The 19,410-nt window shown below is 44.3% G+C and overlaps 1 protein-coding gene across 4 annotated transcripts; it reads right to left on the minus strand.

Annotated features, from left to right (window-relative positions):
* Positions 1-665: 665 nt before the first annotated feature.
* Positions 666-18,818, minus strand: LOC112284341 (E3 ubiquitin-protein ligase UPL1). Of its 4 annotated transcripts, none has more exons than XM_024524061.3 (23): positions 18,644-18,818; positions 17,126-17,221; positions 16,810-17,016; positions 15,187-16,520; positions 14,201-15,047; positions 12,419-13,981; positions 11,108-11,951; positions 9,720-10,948; positions 9,026-9,379; positions 8,641-8,878; positions 8,055-8,248; positions 6,214-7,767; positions 5,736-6,080; positions 5,382-5,592; positions 4,879-5,168; positions 4,395-4,768; positions 2,983-4,165; positions 2,643-2,789; positions 2,312-2,392; positions 1,959-2,184; positions 1,591-1,730; positions 1,312-1,418; positions 666-1,124 (listed from the first exon to the last, which is right to left on the minus strand). In XM_024524061.3, the coding sequence occupies exons 1-23, from the start codon at positions 18,674-18,676 to the stop codon at positions 1,022-1,024; spliced, it is 11,700 nt and encodes a 3,899-aa protein (XP_024379829.1). In that variant the 5' UTR covers positions 18,677-18,818; the 3' UTR covers positions 666-1,021. The 4 variants fall into 4 exon arrangements, with proteins under 4 accessions (XP_024379829.1, XP_024379828.1, XP_024379830.1 ...); XM_024524060.3 differs by lacking the exon at positions 18,644-18,818 and adding an exon at positions 18,236-18,398 and having other exon boundaries at positions 9,032-9,379; XM_024524062.3 differs by lacking the exon at positions 18,644-18,818 and adding an exon at positions 18,236-18,398 and having other exon boundaries at positions 8,055-8,230.
* Positions 18,819-19,410: the final 592 nt, after the last annotated feature.

Here is a 19,410-nt window from a genome sequence, read left to right on the forward strand (position 1 = left end):
AGATGTGTCAACCCATTAATTGAATATCACCATTTAAGAAGCCTCCCATATTGAAACACTTCTAACAACATCCAAGTCAAACTCCAAAATGTATAGCTCAAAAATGTTGACATTCAGGTCAAAACTTCCCATCACTTATTGTATACTGATCTCACACAAGAACTGAACTCCTCCTAGTTTGCTAATATTAAAAATAAAAATAAAAAATTCAAAAACATATTAGTTGTGACACAAGGAAAAAACAGTTCTAAACTGATGCAATCACATAAGCAAATGCATTCACATTATGGCACTTTAACTTCACAGACTGAGAAGCCCATTCCCTGTGACGAATTGAAGCCACTGTTACGTTAGCCCATCTGCATGGGTTCATATTCATGGTCAAGTACATGGCAATAGGACCAATCTGAGTTCAATCGACGGATTGGCCCAAGAAAAAAATAGGGTTCTGTTACTTTCATCAAGAAAGTTGTTGGTTACTATCACAAAACACAACTTCAGATAACTAACACCATCTCTTTCAGAACCCAGCTTTAACCTGGTGGATAACAAATCTCAACTCAAGTCGTGCAGGTGAAGATTTCCTGACAATCTGACATTCGTGCTAAACAATATATAAATGCTTGAAGTGCAGTGGCCAAAATAACAGGAGACCAAAGCAGTAGTAATCGAATGTTCAAACATTCATATAGGAAATAAGGCATAAATAAGAAACCATTATATACAAAAGAGGTGAGGGGGGAATGGACAGGCTGCAGGGGTCTGCTATCCTACTGAATACGCCACAATCCTGCTTTTCCGTTCGTCCAGAGTATCCAATGCGGCTGAAGTGTGCATAAAAAAATCACAACTACTCAAGGAAGAAATGGAACACGGTGACAATTGATGAGACCAGATATTTTATCTCATCACTGAAGACAAGAGAAAGGGCCAGTACAGGCACAGCCACAAGTATTTACTCAGACCCCAAATAGACTACTAATATTATGACACTAGTACAAGCACCACCTTGACATGGTTATCAACCAAAACCAAAACCTTCACTGCCCTCATGTATAGCCAATAATAACCGATCCTGAAGCTGCTCTTTCGTTGCATAGTCAGGTAAATCCAGTTGGTTGAAGCTGTGCATATACGATGATACAAAACATGTCATTATCGGTAAAGAAACCGAGATCAGTTTAGAATTGTTATGTTAGACAATGACTACCATCATCCAATTACAGGGCACACATTGTCATTTAATGTTTAAACTGCAAAACTGTTAAATATGTAGGCCATAACGTAAAGATTTGAAAGGTGGAGACATACCAAGTGTGAGCAGAAGGTAGCCGTTCAGGTGCTCCATAGGCTTTGTGAATCTGAAACCGCTGTGGGCCTGATATACCTTGCAATGCTCGGAAACCCTCAAGTGGCACCTGCAGATAAATTTCGTTGTAAGCAAACTACACAACGTCACCGATATCAATTGATATCAAACAAACACAATATGATCAAGGACAAACATATACTAGTAAGGGAAATGATATTTTCAGGCACATCAGAGCAATATCAGCATGCAGGCATGACAAATTAGTATCTAATACCCACCTTAGAAGTCCCAGTAATAAATTGCAAGAGGCGAGCCATGTCCTCCTTACTAAAAGATCGCACAACATCCCAGAACCATTGCACCACAGGTGATGCTGCTGTGTACCCTGTATACTCGGTGTTGGTCTTCAAATCATCCACTGTCATTGAAAACAATCAATTTAGAAAAGTCTTGTCCAAAACCAAAACTCTGTGAAAAGACAAAAAAAACAAAACAATAGATGCTAGCAGAAAACTCCAAAAATCGGCCTAAAAGTAACTGAGGTTTTACACAAATCATCGAATCAATTCAAATAACATTGTACAAAAGAACCCTCAGTCTCCAATAATCATAAAATATTTCTAGGCAAGGACAAGTAAGCACTCACAATCAATCTCTGGAAGGCCACTGATGAGAAGCTCTAGTTCCTTGTCATTGAATATAGAGATGAGGTCCCGTGAAACGAGTTCATTGAAACCCTCCATGAAAGCATTTATTTGTGGTCGAATAGCAGTCGTCAAGCGATGTTCTGCAACTTTGTCCACATATTCATGCTTATTCTCTTCTGTCACCCGTATGTCACGACCACCAGGGATAAGCTCAAAATCCGTTACCTGCGAAGAGAGCATAAATGAAAATCGATCAACAGATATCTCAAACAAAAGATTGCCACAAATCTCCGCACATGCCAATAGTATTCAATCTATTCAAAGACACATGTTGATCGCGATTGGACAGTACCTCAGTCTTCTCGTACAAAATGTGCTTTTCTTCATCAGCATCCATGCTAAAAGTTAAGTCTGGAAGATCGCTTATGTCATTCTGCAAAAAGAATCAAAATAATATGAAGTCAGGACTAGCGAATCTCCCAGTTTGTTCGGTACTATCGTGTACTATCTAAATCATCAGGTTCTAAACCTTTTGACCACCCTTTATTCACTACTTTACATATTACAAGACATATATGTAAATGACGCAGACAACATGTTGGAACTTAGGCAGATTCAAAATGATCTTAAGACCTATATTGTCAAACAGGAATAAAGCTTTGTAGTAAAGAGGTATTGCATACCTCTAGGATCCACTTCAAATTCTTGAAGTAGCCTGGATCAATAGCCTCGATATCATGATAAGTTACCTTAACTCCTAGAATGTGCTTATAGAACGATCTCGTGAAGTAAACATCAAGCAATTGCCCATCAATTAGTGCCTTCGCAACCTGGGTTTGGTATTCAAGTTGCATAGCGTGGTTAGTTCACCAAGTGAAGTTAATAGAAGTGATATCAACGGTATTGACATCGGAACTAAGATAACTCAAGACAGCTTTACAAGACGAATCTGAGGGATAAATCCAAAATTAGTCTGCGCCTTGCGTCTCTATATTAAATCAGAGCACAACGGAAATAACTTACCACACGACCAACAAACTTGAAGTATGACAGATGTTCCGTTTGATAAACAGAATTTGGATTGGGCTGGAAAGTAGATTCATTCCCAACAGTTGTAAATAGAAGAGCCCCCTTGTCAAACGTCACGCGGGACAGCAACTGATACCACTCACGGGTTAAACCACCAGCATCAATACCCTCCTCTCCTTGAAATTGAACGGTCAGACGACCTTTCAACTCATCCGGAGTCCTCATTCGCAGCTGATTGTACGAATCCTCAAGAACGTATGCCCGCCTCACGCAAATTCGAAGTGGAGAGTAATGCTGCTGTTCATGTTGCTGTCTGATACGAGATCGAAAATATGCCCGCTTGTTGTCGAAGTCGATCAAGCGAGGGGTTCTCAACAAAAGGCAAAGGGACTTTTCAAGCAGTCCTGGATTTTGACGGACAAATGCGTTCAAAAGGCGCCGGTGCTTTTCAACAAATCTTATAAAGGTCATTGTCTTCTCGTTCTCAGGTTTCCAGGGCTTTTGAAGTTGCCGAGGAGACCGAGGAGACGGTGGAGAGAGGATAAGATCAGTAGAAAGTGAAGCTTCTGCTTCCTTTATCTCACTGGCAGTTGCGCTGTGAGGCTCATTTTGTCCAGATTGAGAGGAACCTGCCTTGAATTTTTCACAGAGTACAAAAAATGCTTCCACAAAGGGTAGCAGCCTCTGTGTGCCAGGTGGAAGAGGAGGAGCGACGCTGCCAGGACCTGCCCCGATAACAGCCGCTGGTACAGAACTAACACTGGTAGAGGCACCGCCGAGGGAAGTTGGATTGCCCAGCCGCCCCTCTATCTTTCCAACGCAAACACTCAAACCCTGCCAAAGCATCTCCAACCCTCCGTACAAGTCCCTCACCAACATCACATCTTCTTGCTCTTTTCCTTCTCCTCTACTGTCATGATCAGATGTATTCCCAATGCCAGTTGTAAGGGCACTAAGAGCTTGTAGTACCCTAAGAATGGCTGCTCCGGCCATAGATGTAGTGCTAACAGCAACAGTCTCTGCATTGCCCAATCGATGGAGTTCGTCCACAGCAGGACCACTAAGAAGTCTTGCAGCCACGGCTAGCTCAGCTACAAAAAGTCGCCGATGGGTTGGAGCGGCAGTTGCAAGTTTCTTCAAAACCTCTGCAACACGTGTGTAGGCTGTATCTGAAAGACTGCACAAAAAAAGAAAAAAAGAAAAAAAGGAAAAAAAACCTTCCCACTTAGACAGACTTCTAAGTAGACAAATGAAAACCCAACATAAACTGTATTCTTTTATTAATGGACATAAAAGGAAGCAAAAGAAGTAAACAAATTACTTTTAAAAAGAAGATCTACTTCCAAACAACACCAAAAACAGACCTGGAAGCAACCAAGTAAAAACGATTCCACAATATTACTCACCCTTCCTGAGCAAGAAGTTTGCACAAATTCCGAAGCTCTGGTTCAGGCAGGTTCGCAAGAATAGCAGATGGATCGAATTTAACACTTGAACCTAAGGTTGAGGGCCCCATATGATCCTCAGTGGAAGGATTAGCGTGACCCAAGGCATCAGATCTTGCAGCTTCAGCACCTAAATCAGGTTGAGAATCGACCATTGTTGTAACAGTCTCTGCCTCTCCACCCAATGATGCAGGTGTGGTTACCGCAGGAGCCATTTCAGCTGGAGCTGAATCAGTATTTGCGGGTAGAGAACGACCTTCGCTGACCGTCGCCTTGGACTTCGCTTCTGCTTTGGATCCGGCATTGGTTGTTACGACCTCAAGCAAACCCATTACCTGCGCCAGCGAATTTGAGAGGACCATTTTTATAGCTCAAGATCATCGGGGACATAAAAATTAAGTGAATACAAACAACACCACAAATTAAGTCCATCTTGTGTAAATACCTGCTCCAAGTGAGCACTGTTTCGAGAGTAGAGTGGCTGATTCAACAGCTTTAGAAGTAGGACAAGGGGACTTTCTCCTTTCATCTTACGCTTTTCAGATGCATCTCCAGAAACTTCAACTACCTTGGCTTTCCCTTTCTCTTTGCCTTTATGAGAAGAAACCTCTGTGGAAGCTCCTCCGAGCTGTCCTAGTGGCTCCATGTACAAGAGCAGGTTAGCTACGACCGAATGATTTCGAGCTAAGTAAGTCAAGATCTCAAGCACCCGTCGAGACACAAGAGGTGGTATTCCTGCAAAACAAAAATCAAGAATCATCTTGTCAAAGATTTACAGCAAATAACCAAATACAATTAGACTTTGCGTCAAAAGTTCATTGCCAACAATATAATCCACACAAAAAAGGATTTTCCAGCATAAGTGTGGAGTAAATGACGAGCCCTTAAAACCAGAAATTGGTAGCAACCAAAAAAATTGGTAATCCAAACATGGTGGAAGCAGAGTACCATCTGACATCTGAGACCGCGCATACACGACATTCCATTGACAGCCGTACAAACGCTGAGATTGAGCACCATCAGCAGATATACCCCCTGTGGCATTTCCCTCTGCTTCTGGACGTAACATGCCCAGCAAAAGTTGCAGCAGTGTCAGGCGCGTCACACTGTGTGCACACAAATTCAAAAGCAGTCTCTGTAGAAGGCCCTTCCCCAGAGGCTGCAGACACGAGCACATTACGAGTCAAAAACACAGGATTAACAATTATTGAAGACATATTCAACTTAATGTAGCTTATGACTTAAGGTAAAAAGCGAGGGACATATATAACTTGATGTGGAAATCTACAAATAACGACATACCTGTGCCAGTCTTAGAAGACGCAGCAACGCTTTCAGTGCAGATGTGTCCACAAGAGGCTTGCCTTCAGCTTCCTTCATTTTTGAGTTGCTACTGAGAGCTACTGGTCTCCGACCCACTACAACTCCAGCCCCTGCTCCCAAACTTCCATCCTCAGCAGTTGTTCCTGTTCCTGCTCCTGTTCCAACACCTAAGTTATTGCGCCTATGGGTTATACGATGCGTAGCAGCTCCAAAAAGACCTCTTGCCTGATATTGATTCATGGCCCTCTCACGTAAAAGTTGAGCTTCAGCTAAAAGCGCCGGGGGTAAGGCAGCTAGGACAGCCTCTGAAGATGTCAACAGAACCTGCAAAACAAATAGGAACAATCGTATAACTCTTCTATTTATAAGCACAATGATGACAGCAATATATATTCTGATCCTGGCCCTAGCAATCAGAAGCGAGGTTTTCATGAAAAACGATAATTGCGAATCTGACCTCTTCACGGAGTTCAGCTGGAAAGGTGGCAATGATGGACGCACTGTCCATATCTACTGGTTGTCCCTCAATCGTCTGCGCTATCACTGCCCGCTGTGCACGCTGTTGTGCTAAAACCTCCGCCTGAATATCCGGTGGCAAGGCAGCAAGAAACTCAGGATCAATTTCCTCAGGTGGCGCAGTGGGAGTAGAATTTGGTGGTCTGACAGCTCCCGTTTGCTCCGATGCTAGGACTTCTGCACGCAGGTCAGCTGGCAAAGCCTCAAGAAAAGTTGGATCTATAGAACTCGAGCTTGGATTAGGTCCCTCAGTATTTCCATGTGAGTTATGCCCTCCAACACTTGTAGCAGCCGGTGCAACCAAATGCTCTCCAGTGCGATCACTCCGTCTTTCCTCATCAATTACTCCCCCTTGTTGGGAGCCAGCTGTACCTGTACCTTCCATGGCTTCATCAATATCTCCTCCTTGCCCAGACCTTCTGGAACTAGCAGTAACCCTCTCAACTCCACCAGCAGGCTGCAACTCGCTAGCAACTAATCTCTCTGGCCCAGGATGACGATCACCTTCATCATGACCATCAGCGCTGCCTATCTCAACTTCCAAACTACGGAGACTTTCCCCAACAGTTGCTCCACTTCCTCCACTATCTTGGCTATTGGCCTCAGTGTCCCGGACCACGGGTTCACTTCTTTCATCTTGCATCTGAACATCAAGATCAGTAGATCTCTGATTAGCAGTTGCACTTCCACTACCCAACCTGTGGGCCTCATCACGCCCTGAGTTCACAACACCACCGTCGTTGGGTGGCTCCGATATCGCTTCACCCGACTGCTCACCCATAATAATCTGAGTCCCTTGCGATTCTCCCCCAACAATGCTACGTCCAGCACTTGTACCTCTTACTTCTGTAGATTCTACAGCCGCAGTAGTATTCAAATGAACTGGAGATTGAACTGACGCTTGTTCAACACTAGGAACAAGTTGACGGAGCTGTTCAATAAACTGTTCTTCAATAGCATGTGCTACAGCAGCAGCCTGCGCACCAGCTTGTGGTTGACCATCATCTGTCCAGCTACTCAAACGGCTTTCAGTCCGACCACCTCGTCTACCCATCGGGTATACAGAGTCAGTTGAGAAATCTAGAAGAGGTGGTGCACCCCCAAATCCCCTCTCTACAAGAACTCCTTCTGATGTACGCTCAGTAATCATAGGCGCATCATACATGTAGAAGTGAGTAACATCCAGGGCTCCACCACCAAGCATGGCTTCCGCATCCCGAACGATACTGCTGGTACTAGGCCATAGCGAGTTGTTAGTGTTTGCTGTAGTTACACTTCCACCTGTAGTAGCAGACGGTCTTGTAAGCAAGGGATGGTGGAGAGCACCACCACGCTCACCACCTGATCGCTCAGGGAACGATCGAGAGGTAGTTGTCCGTCGGCGATCGCTGCCTCCAGGTCTACGGAAAGATCCAAAAACATCATCCATGTTCATCCCCTGAAAAGGGTCTCCTGGAAAATCTACTAAATTGCTGGCACCTGTATGGCCCAAGACCTACATTGCAAGTAGAATGCTTAGAATCTGCCAAACCTAGAGCACAAGGGTTATCAATTGCGAGATACGGAAAGCTTTATGAACGAAGAAAAATACACCCTGACTGTAATACGTGGGTAAATAGGTCATAACACCCCACTATTTGAGATCATTAAGGAGACGAAAAATAGCACAAGAAGTCACAAAACAGTTGCGAAAAGATCTGTTGACATGCAGTATTCTAAAACCAGCCGTATAACCTTGAAGCGTTGTGGCTCAACTCTCACGTGGATCTGTCAAATGCTTACCTGAACATGGCTAAGACCTGTAAGGCCATCACGCCACCGAACCTCAATAACCCGATCTCCGTAAGAGTCATCATCCTCATCTTCATCCTCTTGAATTATATCCTCATAATCATCACCCAGACCGTTGTCTTCGTGGTCCTCAACGTCGGTGTCTGGTGGCGAAAGATGCGGAACTCCTGCATCCAAGAATATATCTTTGTAAATTCAGGATGAACCCAAATTTACAAGTGGTATTAACAAGTTGTCTGTGGAAGTTCGATGCGGCAAACTTCAAGACGGAGCACCAAGAATATTCTATTAACACAACGTACGAGTTGCCCAACATCCAGAATGCACCAGCAATTATGACATATTTTACTGACTTAAGCATTCGAACGACATGTTTACCCAAGTAAGCAAAACAGCAACTATAGAGCCCTTACGAGAATATTGTACAAATTGGTATTTCTACGGATGCTGTTGGCACAAGCCCATTTCTTTCCGCATTTACATTTTCCAACCTCTGGAATTGTAAAACAAGTTTCGCTGTTCCAAATGCCTTTAGGCACAAACGATAATGCACTTAAAAAAGAACAGGTTATATCACCTTCATCAGCATTCATGTCATCTTCATCTTCGTCCTCTTCCTCCTCCTCTTCCTCTCCATCATCATCACCCTCGTCACCATCCATATCCTCCTCCTCGTCATTCTCTTCATCCACAATCTCATCATCCGGTCCATGTTCCATACTGTAATGCATAACAACAGCAGCACCCTCCAGCTCTGCAGCATCCTCGGCCGCTTCACGCATGAACTCTTCCTCGGCTTCTGCTTCAATGCAAACCTGTTACAGATGCCACCTCCAGCATAAATGATCATTCATAAATCCAGGTCAAATCGTTCATATACATTCTGCACATTCTGATGCATCAAAGACGAAAATCTCATAAATCCCTACTGCATATATCAAACAACGCTGAAGAAATATTACATTCACCTCCTCCGCAACATCTCGATCAGATCCATCGTTGTGCTCCATATGTTCCTCGTGGACAATTTCTGTACTATTAGCAGGTGGAGGACCTATTTCTGGAATTGTTGCATCTTGAGGTACTGAGTCCCGCATGGTTTCATCCCTTGCCTGGGGATGACTACCATCTTCTGTTCTAGTTTCAGTTTCAGCATGAATAATTTCGATCCCCTGCTGTTCAGTTGATTTTTTTGGTCCAGCCCCATCAGACCCATAAGCACGGTCAGCCATGCTGGCTACCCTTGTGAGAGCCTCAAGTGCTTTCAATATAGAGTTCACCAGCTTGGGTGCATCGGGATGATCAAGATCAATCACCTACATCCAGCATACACGATCATTGACGTTTATTGAAATAAAGGCCACAAAGTAAGACCAATATTAAATGTAAAGCCAAAGTTTCTACTGGAACAATTTTCAATCCTTAAATGAAATGTAAAAGCTGCACTCCAAGCACCGTAATACCACGTAGGTTTAATAGCATTAACTATTTCAGATTTGATAACTCTTTTATGCCAATTATAATGCAGATAAATAAACTTTTCATGACAAAACGTAGTGTATGGTCTAGGAAGACAGGAAAATAAGCATGGAAATTAATTCGACGCATGATTCTACATATCATATAAAAAGGTGGGAGATAAACGAATGACATTACCTGAAGAGTACGAGTAAGTGCCTGCACCATGCCGACATCCATCATAGATTTGGCCATATCTTGTGAAAATCCAGGAGTCTGAGCGCTTCCAGTAGGAGAATGAGAAGAAAGAACAGAATTCACAAGATCCACAAATGCCCGCACTTTTCTACTTGGAGACTGCAGAGCTTTCGAAACTTCAGATGGCCCCGAAGACGTCGGTGAGGCTGATGTGAGAGCACGTGCTACCTCCACCACAACCCTTTTCCTGCCTTCTCCTGATCTTACACAAATGGCCACCACAAAATAGGCTGCTCTATCTGACAACTTTTCTCTCCATTCTTCTTCGTTCACCTTATCATTGACCTTCTCACTTGGATACGGGAGCAACCTATGAAGAATGTGGTAGAGAAGACCACCATGACCAACAACGTCTAATCCACCATGTATTGGACCTCTTCCTTGACTGCTTTCGAGGTCCCTCCGAAGGACCACACTTACAGCCGAAGAGTACATAAATATTATGTCAGTGATGAGTCTAAGTATGAATGTTACTTTAGCTATAGCAGCGAAACTTTCTACCATATCTGCACTAGCTACCGGTTTGGATCTTGGAAGATCCTCAACTTTCCCCTTGCCTTTGTCCTTGACTTCTGCGTCGTCTACATCCATAGCAGTGCTATTATCTTTTGATGACAGTTCATCTTCCTTTTCATGCAGCTGGTCGACTGAGCCTGGAGGATAATGAAGGATAATATCCAGTAACTGTTCAATGACCAACGAGAAACTATGGGGTACAACCTTCTTGTGATGATGCCCTCTACCACTCTTACCAGACTCGTGCACTTTTGTGCTTGTATCTAAGTCTGTACTCCTTGACTTCTCTGGAAGTTTGTCTTGCCCTTGCTCCTTTTCCTTCTCCTTATCCTTCTCCTTATTCTTTTCTTTGGCCAGCACAATCGTGGGACGACCACCCAATGTTTCTAATTGGCAAACCACGGAAGCGGCTTGCATAAAAATAGTAGGATCACGGGATAAGACGGGAGCCATTACTGTCAAAAACATATGCGGGGAAACCCGACCATTGTGCCGCAATAGTGTGGCAGAAAGTGTATGTCGAATTTCTGCTTCCATTGTTTGTTGAAGTGTTTGAGGATCTTCGAGAAGATGGCGGATGATAGCCGCTGCAATTGTATCGAATCCAGGGAAACAGCAGTTCCATGGATAATTGAAAAGGGCAGTTAAACCATCTGAAAACACGAAGATCTATTTAGAACATCCTCTTAAACATTACAACGTAACTAATGTACTCATGAATAGAATCTTCTAGAATACAAATGATGTGGCAGAGACAACTTAGAATAAAATTAAACAAGTAGATGGTAGTGGCTTAGTATTTATTAACTTACCTGAATGAAAGAAAGAAGATGCAATAGGGTATGACTTAGTCAGCCGAGCACATAGCTGCAGCACTGCCTGAACTGTCGCGGAAGGTAATTGCATACGGAGAAAACACGTAACCACAGACATTGCTCTTCTCTGCTCAACTTCTGTCATATATCCAGATGGTTTCCCAAGCACTGAGATGAATGGACTAGTATTAGAATCCTTCCGCCCGTTCACAGCCTCAGACGACTGATCAGCTACTGCAGGCGTATCTGAACTAATAGCCATGCTATTGCTGACGGCAGCAGTAGTTACTGACCCACTCGGTTGATCATAAGTCACCTTGAGCTTATAGACCAGCATGTGATCCAGAACAAGCAAAAGAGCAGTAACCCACTTAGGAATCTCGTCTTTCGGGGAAGTCTTAACTGGTGGAAATTGTTCAAGGATATCTAATGCAATAGAGACTACACCATTCTGTGCTGCAATCTCTCTAGCTGTGCTATCTTCACTCAAAAGTAAAGCAAGAGTATGTGAAATAGTTGACAGTGGACAGGTATCAGTCACCGACCCCTCAACTTTGCAACTTTTCAGCTGTTTAACCAAATAAGAGATGACTTGAGGACGGTGCTGTCCCTTGCCACGGTTACACATAGTGACCAACAAATCTGTAATCGGAAAAGCAACAGCATCTGTAAATTGAAGAAGATTCATGCATGTTAACAGCATCTCTTCGAGTGGGGGAACAGGTTTGACTTCATTTTCAGCAACAAGTCCTTTATCCTGGTTTATTGGTGCTGGTTCTTCCTTCGGTGGACCATCACTACCCAGTGACAATGCTAATGCTCGTGCCAACTCATCATCCTCCTACAATTATTTACCAGGAATAATAATGAATTAACAAGTCAAGAAAATAAACAGAGTACAGAAAGTACAACTACGTAATAATCACAATGCCCAAGTGCAAGAACACATTCATTCGACTAGGAAGATGGAGACCGTCATTTGGAGAACAGGGGTTCCAGTGACACCAAAGCGGTGTTCCAAATAGAGCTGTTTAGGTGCCGTTAAGATACCCACTAATTATATTTATTCTAGGTAGCCTTTATTGCTAATGACTAACCACAAGCTAGTTTGTCCAAGATCAATGATCCGCAAACCATTAACTCTATGGCTGAACATTACCGTGCTCTCTCATCTAGACAAAATTCTGTAATTTTCAGGAAGTAAAAGGGTGATTAATCTCAATATCAACTGATAAGGTTCCTCGTCTGACATTAGATTGAACAGAAATTTCAAAACGATTCTTCACATTTTTCTGGATCAGGATTTACCTGGACTGCCTCCTCTGGATGGCTGAATAGCCACTCAACAGCCATCTCTGTACTGTTCTCCCCAACACGACGAAGCGCTTCTTCCGCCCTGGAGCGGGGGAAACCCATTTCCACAATCGATGAAATGGTGGATTCATCAGGAGGAGGCCCGACCAGACGCGCCCCCGCAACAGCACCTCCTCCAGAACGACTTGTTTTCGTATCCCCGACACCTGTATAAATGTGCGTAATGATGGAGGCTATTGATGAAATGAAGGTTGGACTACATTGTGGAAATAGAGGATTAATCCACAAAGGTAGTACAACGTCCAGAATCTCAGCATGCAAGATCCGGACAAAAGCCTCCGGATCCTTGGCTAATGGTTCTGATCCACCAGCTACAGGCTGTATCAATATCTGTGCCATTGAGGTAGGGGTCAACAGCAGCGACGAGGTGACGAGGTACTCCATTAAACGAGTATAGCTGCGCAAAGTATCCAAGAGCCATGAATTGCCCACAGCTTTTTCTTCGGACTTAGACTTTCCGTTCTCAGTTTCCATTGGAGAAACACCAGAATTTCGAGGCAAAGTCCATAAAAGTTCGCTTGTTGCAGCAAAAGTTTTTAGTAACTCCTTGATGGCTCCATGTCCATAGAGATTATTCAATAAGACGGTGTTGCAAGTTTTTCGTCTACTGTCGAAAACTACCGCCAAAAAATCTTCTACTACCTTTCCCAAGTATCGGCACTTAACTGAGACAGTGGACTCTCCAACTGAACCCTCCCCGTGCCCGCTGAAACTAAGATTGTCACGAATTAGCTTCGCGAGTGTCCCAGCAACCATTTTAGCATCACTATTCAATGGCACGGTATCCTCCCTTCTACGCGATGGCATTAACATAGTTTTCCCCAACGCCACGTACAAACCCCGTGCAGCCGCCGTCAACCTAGTCATCATGTCATAATTCATTGACTCTGGAGATTTCCGTTTAGCTACCTCTGTGGCAGGAGAGGTCTCCGAAAGACTTGTAACGCTCTCTGTATCAACACGGGTAGAATCCGCTTGGCGAGCCAATCGACCTAAACGAGCAATCTGAGTCAAAGCTTCAGCATTGGCAGGATGATCCCTGCGTGACCTTCGGTGGGGACCATCGTTACCATGCAGCGCAGATAAGAATTCAGGTTCAATTCCCCAAGGAGAAGACGGTCCATTGCGAATTTGAACAGGATTCACATATCTAACCACGGGATAAGCCTCAGCAGCCTCCTCACCTTCTCTCGCTGATGTTCCAACTCCTACGCTGGCAGGACTGGCTTCGGTTTCTCTCTTCGGCTCTACCTTTGCATCAACGATCATCGCTAGCTGCCAGAGAACCTCCCTATGAACCGTGCCAACGTTGTTGAGAATTTCCGCAGCTCCTGCGCTCAACTTACTCATCATGGAGTTCGAGCTTCGCACCAATACTGAAGACAGAGACAAATAGCATTCTGCAGCAGAGAAAGTACGAACAACCTTGGTTCTTACTCCACTGTCCAGATCAGAAACTTTTGTTCCCCTTAGAACATTTAGCTGATCCAGAGTTGCCTGCATGATAAAATCCTGTTAGAATAAAATCAGAGCGCAGGTTTCCAGTCCACACTTAGACTACACTACATTCATGAATGCCTAGCGGTGAAACAAAATCATCAACCGAGCTCAATTCATGAGTAAAAATTTCAACAACTCATTGCGTTTGACGGAATATTACTTTAAAAATTAATGAGAAACTAAAATTCATAAGGATTGGCGAATCTGCAGAATTACCTGTAATTGATTTTTGAGGACACCACAAACTGCCTGGGTAAGTTGACCTGAATGTTGTGGAGAAAATGCACGAAAAGTAACAGACATATTATGTGCAATTGAGGAGCCTCCAAAAGAAACTGGTAAATGTGGGAGAGTGTAAAGCTGTAGTAGAGCCTCAATTCCTTTTTTCTCTATAAAGATCCGACTGGTATCCGCATTCTGAAGTACTGTTTCCAGCAGTCGTACTGCGTTATTTATACATTCGGGCAAGAAAGCTTCCAGATTGTTGTCAGCTCCGGAATCTTGTGGCTGCTGAGACGATGATGCTCTAGGTGGATAATCAGCTGCTGTACTGGGTCTTTCCTCAAAATCTGTATCCATCGGCACAGGTGCATTTACATTGCTGGAATCGGTGGCAGTCACAGGCACTGCCGGCTCAACTGGTGCACCACCAATAGCTGCAATGGTCTTTAAAATCATGATGAACATATCTATTCCGAAGCCTCTCAATTCAGGTGCATGTCGCAGCAACTCGTCCAGGCCTGAAGCGAGGGACGCAGGAGTGTCATTTGCAAGAGCTCGTAAGTACATTTTCGAAGTGAAAATCTTGACAAAACAGCCAAGAGCATTCCGATCCCGGACTGCCTGAAGACCAGAAGGGTTCAAGCACAGGGCATCCAAGGTGTTTGGTATACATCCGACTGCTTCTGAAGATGGCAGCACACCAGACGTAATGGCATCCAGGAAGGCTGCGGGAAGCCCAGCACTATCTAGTGTGGCAAAGCAGGTTGGATCTTTGTGCACAAGATCACTCATGACAGATGCTGCCAAAGAAAAAACAGCTCCTCCAAACTCCTTAGAATACCTGAATCCAATTAGTTTTGTAGTATGAGAACACGTTATAAGTAAACAGGCCACAATAAAAGATTCAAAAGGAACAGTAACCTGACTGATAAAAGAGGCAAACCGCCAGAATACATGCAGGGTTCACAGGACCAGACTACCTGAAGATAGTTTTAAGGCAATAGGGCAAAGCGCTCTCTTCTGAGATGTGGTGCCTCGCAGAGTTTCCTGGAGCGTATGTGCCAAGGGCAATAGCACGCAATAAAGCCTTCAGCAGTAGTCTTTGCTGATAAGGTATAAGAGTATCCGTCTGCCCAGTCACATGCGAAGATTGCGAATCTGCCTCTTCATAGCCCAGTTGATAAAGCGAAGGGTTACAACAGGTTGCAGCCTCAACCTTGCCCGCCTTTGATTCTTCTCTTTCGACATTGGCCCCCTCTTCGACACGAGATACTTCTACTTTCAGTCTCGCAATAGTATCACCTAGCCCACCTAGGTCTCGGAACAGAGTGCCAGCTGGGTTGCTGTAGTCCATAAAAGCCTCCAATATATGTACAGCGGCACTGACCAAATGTGTGTGCTGCGGATCCATATCCTTCAGAAGAGGAAGCAGTGTCGGAATCAATCCAGCCTCCCTTAAGGCAGCGCATCCGGTTGAGGACGAAACAAGAACAGTGACCAAAGAAAGGAGTGCTTCTACAAATGAAACCGAGCATCCAGAAGATCCCTCCCTAAGAGACCCGATGGCTTTCTGCATGAGACTTGGTAGAATGCCACGGTGTCCACCAACACTAATGACGCTCAACACATTTGATTGTCGGGGCCTATCCTGTGACTGGGCCGCCAACGCTAATACTGCCAAAAGCCGGATTTCCTCCGGAATTGTATCCTCGTATCTTAATACGGTTACCAGTTCGTCTACAAATTCTGGCTCATTTATGAAGAAAGCTGTAAGATCCTCGTGATCAGGATTTGACTGGAAAAGAACTGTAAATGCAATCAACCTTATGCATATATACTGCCTCCTAGAGTTAAGATTCGCAAACGCCCTAGCAAAACGAATACGAGTAAGAAGAGAAAATCTAAGGTGATAAGGCACTTGATATTGGTCAACTAACAGTTTAAGCAACTGAAGATCTCCCTCAGGTCGAAGATGAACGTCCGGAATGTGAATCACTCTAAGCCCAGAAGCGCTGATCTCATCAAGAGAGGAAGTCGAATCAGACTCCGCATAAAACTCGAAGTGGACAGCAGCTCCTAGTTTACAAGCATTAGCGTCACAGCCATTGTCTACAGCACAAGCCAATAAACCTAGTCCTTCTTCTTTACCACCCCAACCCTGTGACAAAGAGAACAGACGTGCATTGAGGGTTGTATCTCCATGCCACCGCATAGCTCGACTTGACTGAACGGGTTTTTTCACAAACGCTGCTAAAGTTTGCAACGCTGCAATAACTATCTCCGGGTCCGTGGAAGCAAACAGCAACGACACGTGCTGCACCCAGCCCAAAATACCAGACCCTTAGTATAATCAGTTTCATGATAGAAGGAAGTTTAACTACTTCCCTAAACCTGAAAGAGCTAAAGGAACATCGAACAACTAAAGGCACAAGGGTTCAACCAAAATATCCGCAAAGTGTCCCATAGCTGCTTAAATATCGCCAAAACTACTTGCACACGAATGTAGAAATAACATCTACATTCAAGTCTGCACTAGTCTGCAAAACGGAACCTTTTGAAGCTGGAAGAAAAAGAGTGAATTGCTGTATGATAGAGTATTCTACCTCATTACTATTGTATAGGTACTTGTTCACGCAATTTTCTAATATAATGCGCGTAACCCTGAGAATTTGCAGTACAGCTTCTTTGGGAAATGGAGCATCTCCATCCAAAAATTCACCCTCCAATTGTAAGTCCTTCCTCGACTTCACATGCTGATCAAAGAAGACCTCGAAGTGGTTGAACAGGTCCACCCAATGGTGAAACTCTCCCTACAATCGAGAGAGTCGAATGTAAACAACTTGAAAACAAAGAACACACGAAGAAGACATTCACCCGTCTGAGTAATCAGATACAACAATACAGACGATCGAACTGCACCTTCTCATATTCCCAACTGAACCTCCCGAGAGGCACATCAATGTTTTCCAGTGGGGTATTCACTACGCTGTTGATGAAGCCTTTCACTTTCGGAGGCTGCCACAACGTTGCAAGGACACATGAGGTGAGCAGACAACAAATTCTGAAATATAGTGGGCACTACGAACTTGCCAAAAAAGAAGTCATTCTGCCCTGGTGAGATTCCATTTTCCCTTATTAATCGTCAGAAATTCACTAACATGATTGACCTGATTGAAATTAATGGCTATTCAAGTTTTAAATCTAACCACGATAGATTCCCCGACCCGTGTTCGAACTGCATGTCAAAACCCTCAAGCAAGTCTTTAGGAAGCAAGCCCAACATAGGTCACGTAATTCTTCGAAAAGAACAGCTTCAAACCAAAAAAAAAAAAAAATCCACAAATAGAAAGTGTACACAAACTAAGATTGATGAAACCCGATCAACCAAGTGGAATTGATCCAACATGCAGAATGGCACTTATTTCGCGTTCATCACAACGAGAATCGTTATGGCAAAGAATTATGATACTGATGAGGAGACAGAGTAAAGTATACAAGCTCTGAAGATAAAACTACACACACATTATAATCTGTAGCAATGAAAGGAAACCAAAAGACTACGCCGTCGAAATATTCAATATAATTGTCAACCTCCAGTGGTCGCACACGAGATCTGGAAAAAAAAAATGAGTGCTCTCCAAATACTCTCAAGCAACAGGGAGAACTCATAATTCCGCCCCAATTGATCAGGTAATTAGTAATTGAATCGCGCAGTTTCCAATAGATTGACTAAGGATGTGTCTGTTACGTTGGGGTCCCAAGAGAAGGCACGCCCAATTCAGACATGGTTACTCTTTGGTTTCAATGTTCTCTTATCGTCTACGAATCAAGACACAGAGCTAAGACGAAGGCCTCAAAACAGATCTTAAACGTCCACGCACTCTCTATATTCTACCACGCTTGAAGCACCGTGACACAGAAGGAAAAGCACAATTGAGTCAGCCTCATGCACACTAACTCATACAAAATCCAAGCTTGATAGATAAGATAACAACAACACGCACGCCACAAATTAACGTATCAACCTACCAGATTTTCACTCTCAGTCTGGCAGCACCGAGACATCTTTCGCGCCATCATCACACAGAATTTACAGCAACGCAGTACACAGCTCACAATCCAACACAAGGCAATTCATCCAACTACAAAGGTCACCAATCTCCGAATCCTCACATCAATAGCCCCGTCAACATCCACTACAGTTCGCTTCGTTCTCAATGAGCTTCACCCACGTCCCGCCCTCTCCCTCTCTCTCTCTCTCTCTCTCTCTCATTCACACACACAATAGCGAATAAAACCCTAACACTCTAACAAACTCCCAACCTCCTTTCCCAGCCGATTTCCCATCTCCCCCACAGTCTCACATCCTCTCCCACCTCATCACACCACAATTTCCATCGCTCTTCCCCAACACGAGGCCCCATCCGCTCAACTTACCGCCTCAACGCCCCGCTTCTTCTTCGCCTTCATACCGGCCAAGTTGCTACCCAAATCGCTTACACCGTCACCTATCTACCATGCATGTCCACGATCCCACACCTCCCTCCACTGCTCTCTCTCTCTCCCTCTCTCTCTCGTCAGGGTTTGCTTTCGCTTTCGTATTCCATCCACCTCCCGCACGACCTCGCCTTGCTTGGTCTCTTTCCGTGACGACCTGTAGCGTAGGTATCTCAGGAGTTTTGTTGTCCTGAGAAGTGCATGCTGTACGGGGGGGAAAAGAAACGATAGGAAGCAGAAGAGATGCAACGATGTGCTCTTCCAATAAGACAGACAGACACAGAGGACTAAACGATGAAGAATAAGAATAATAATAAATAATAATAAGCGTGGGCAACCGAGCTTATGGAGTTCCGTTCCGTTCCTTTTCTTTCCTTCCTGCCAACGTTGGCGTTGCATACGATGATGGTCTGTCTGTCTGTTGCGGGTGACCGACTGACTGACTGACTATATACGACGACGAAGCGCAACTCTTAACACCTCCCTCCCTCCCCCCCTCCTCGCCTCCTCGCCTCCTCGTCTGGGCTCCCGCGTCTCTCTCTTTTTCACTGCCTGCTCCCCTTCCCTTCCCTTCCCTTCTCACCGTCCTCCTTTCTGCTCTCGTTCTCGTTCGTTCTCTCTCTCGCTCTCGCTCTCGCTGTCTCTCCGTCTCTTCACTGTTTTCTATTCTGTTCTGTTCTGTCCCTCGCCTCTCTGTCCCTACCTCC

This window comes from Physcomitrium patens, chromosome 7 (assembly GCF_059467195.1).
Source record: "Physcomitrium patens ecotype Gransden chromosome 7, ASM5946719v1, whole genome shotgun sequence".
Classification (NCBI taxonomy): Eukaryota; Viridiplantae; Streptophyta; class Bryopsida; order Funariales; family Funariaceae; genus Physcomitrium; species Physcomitrium patens.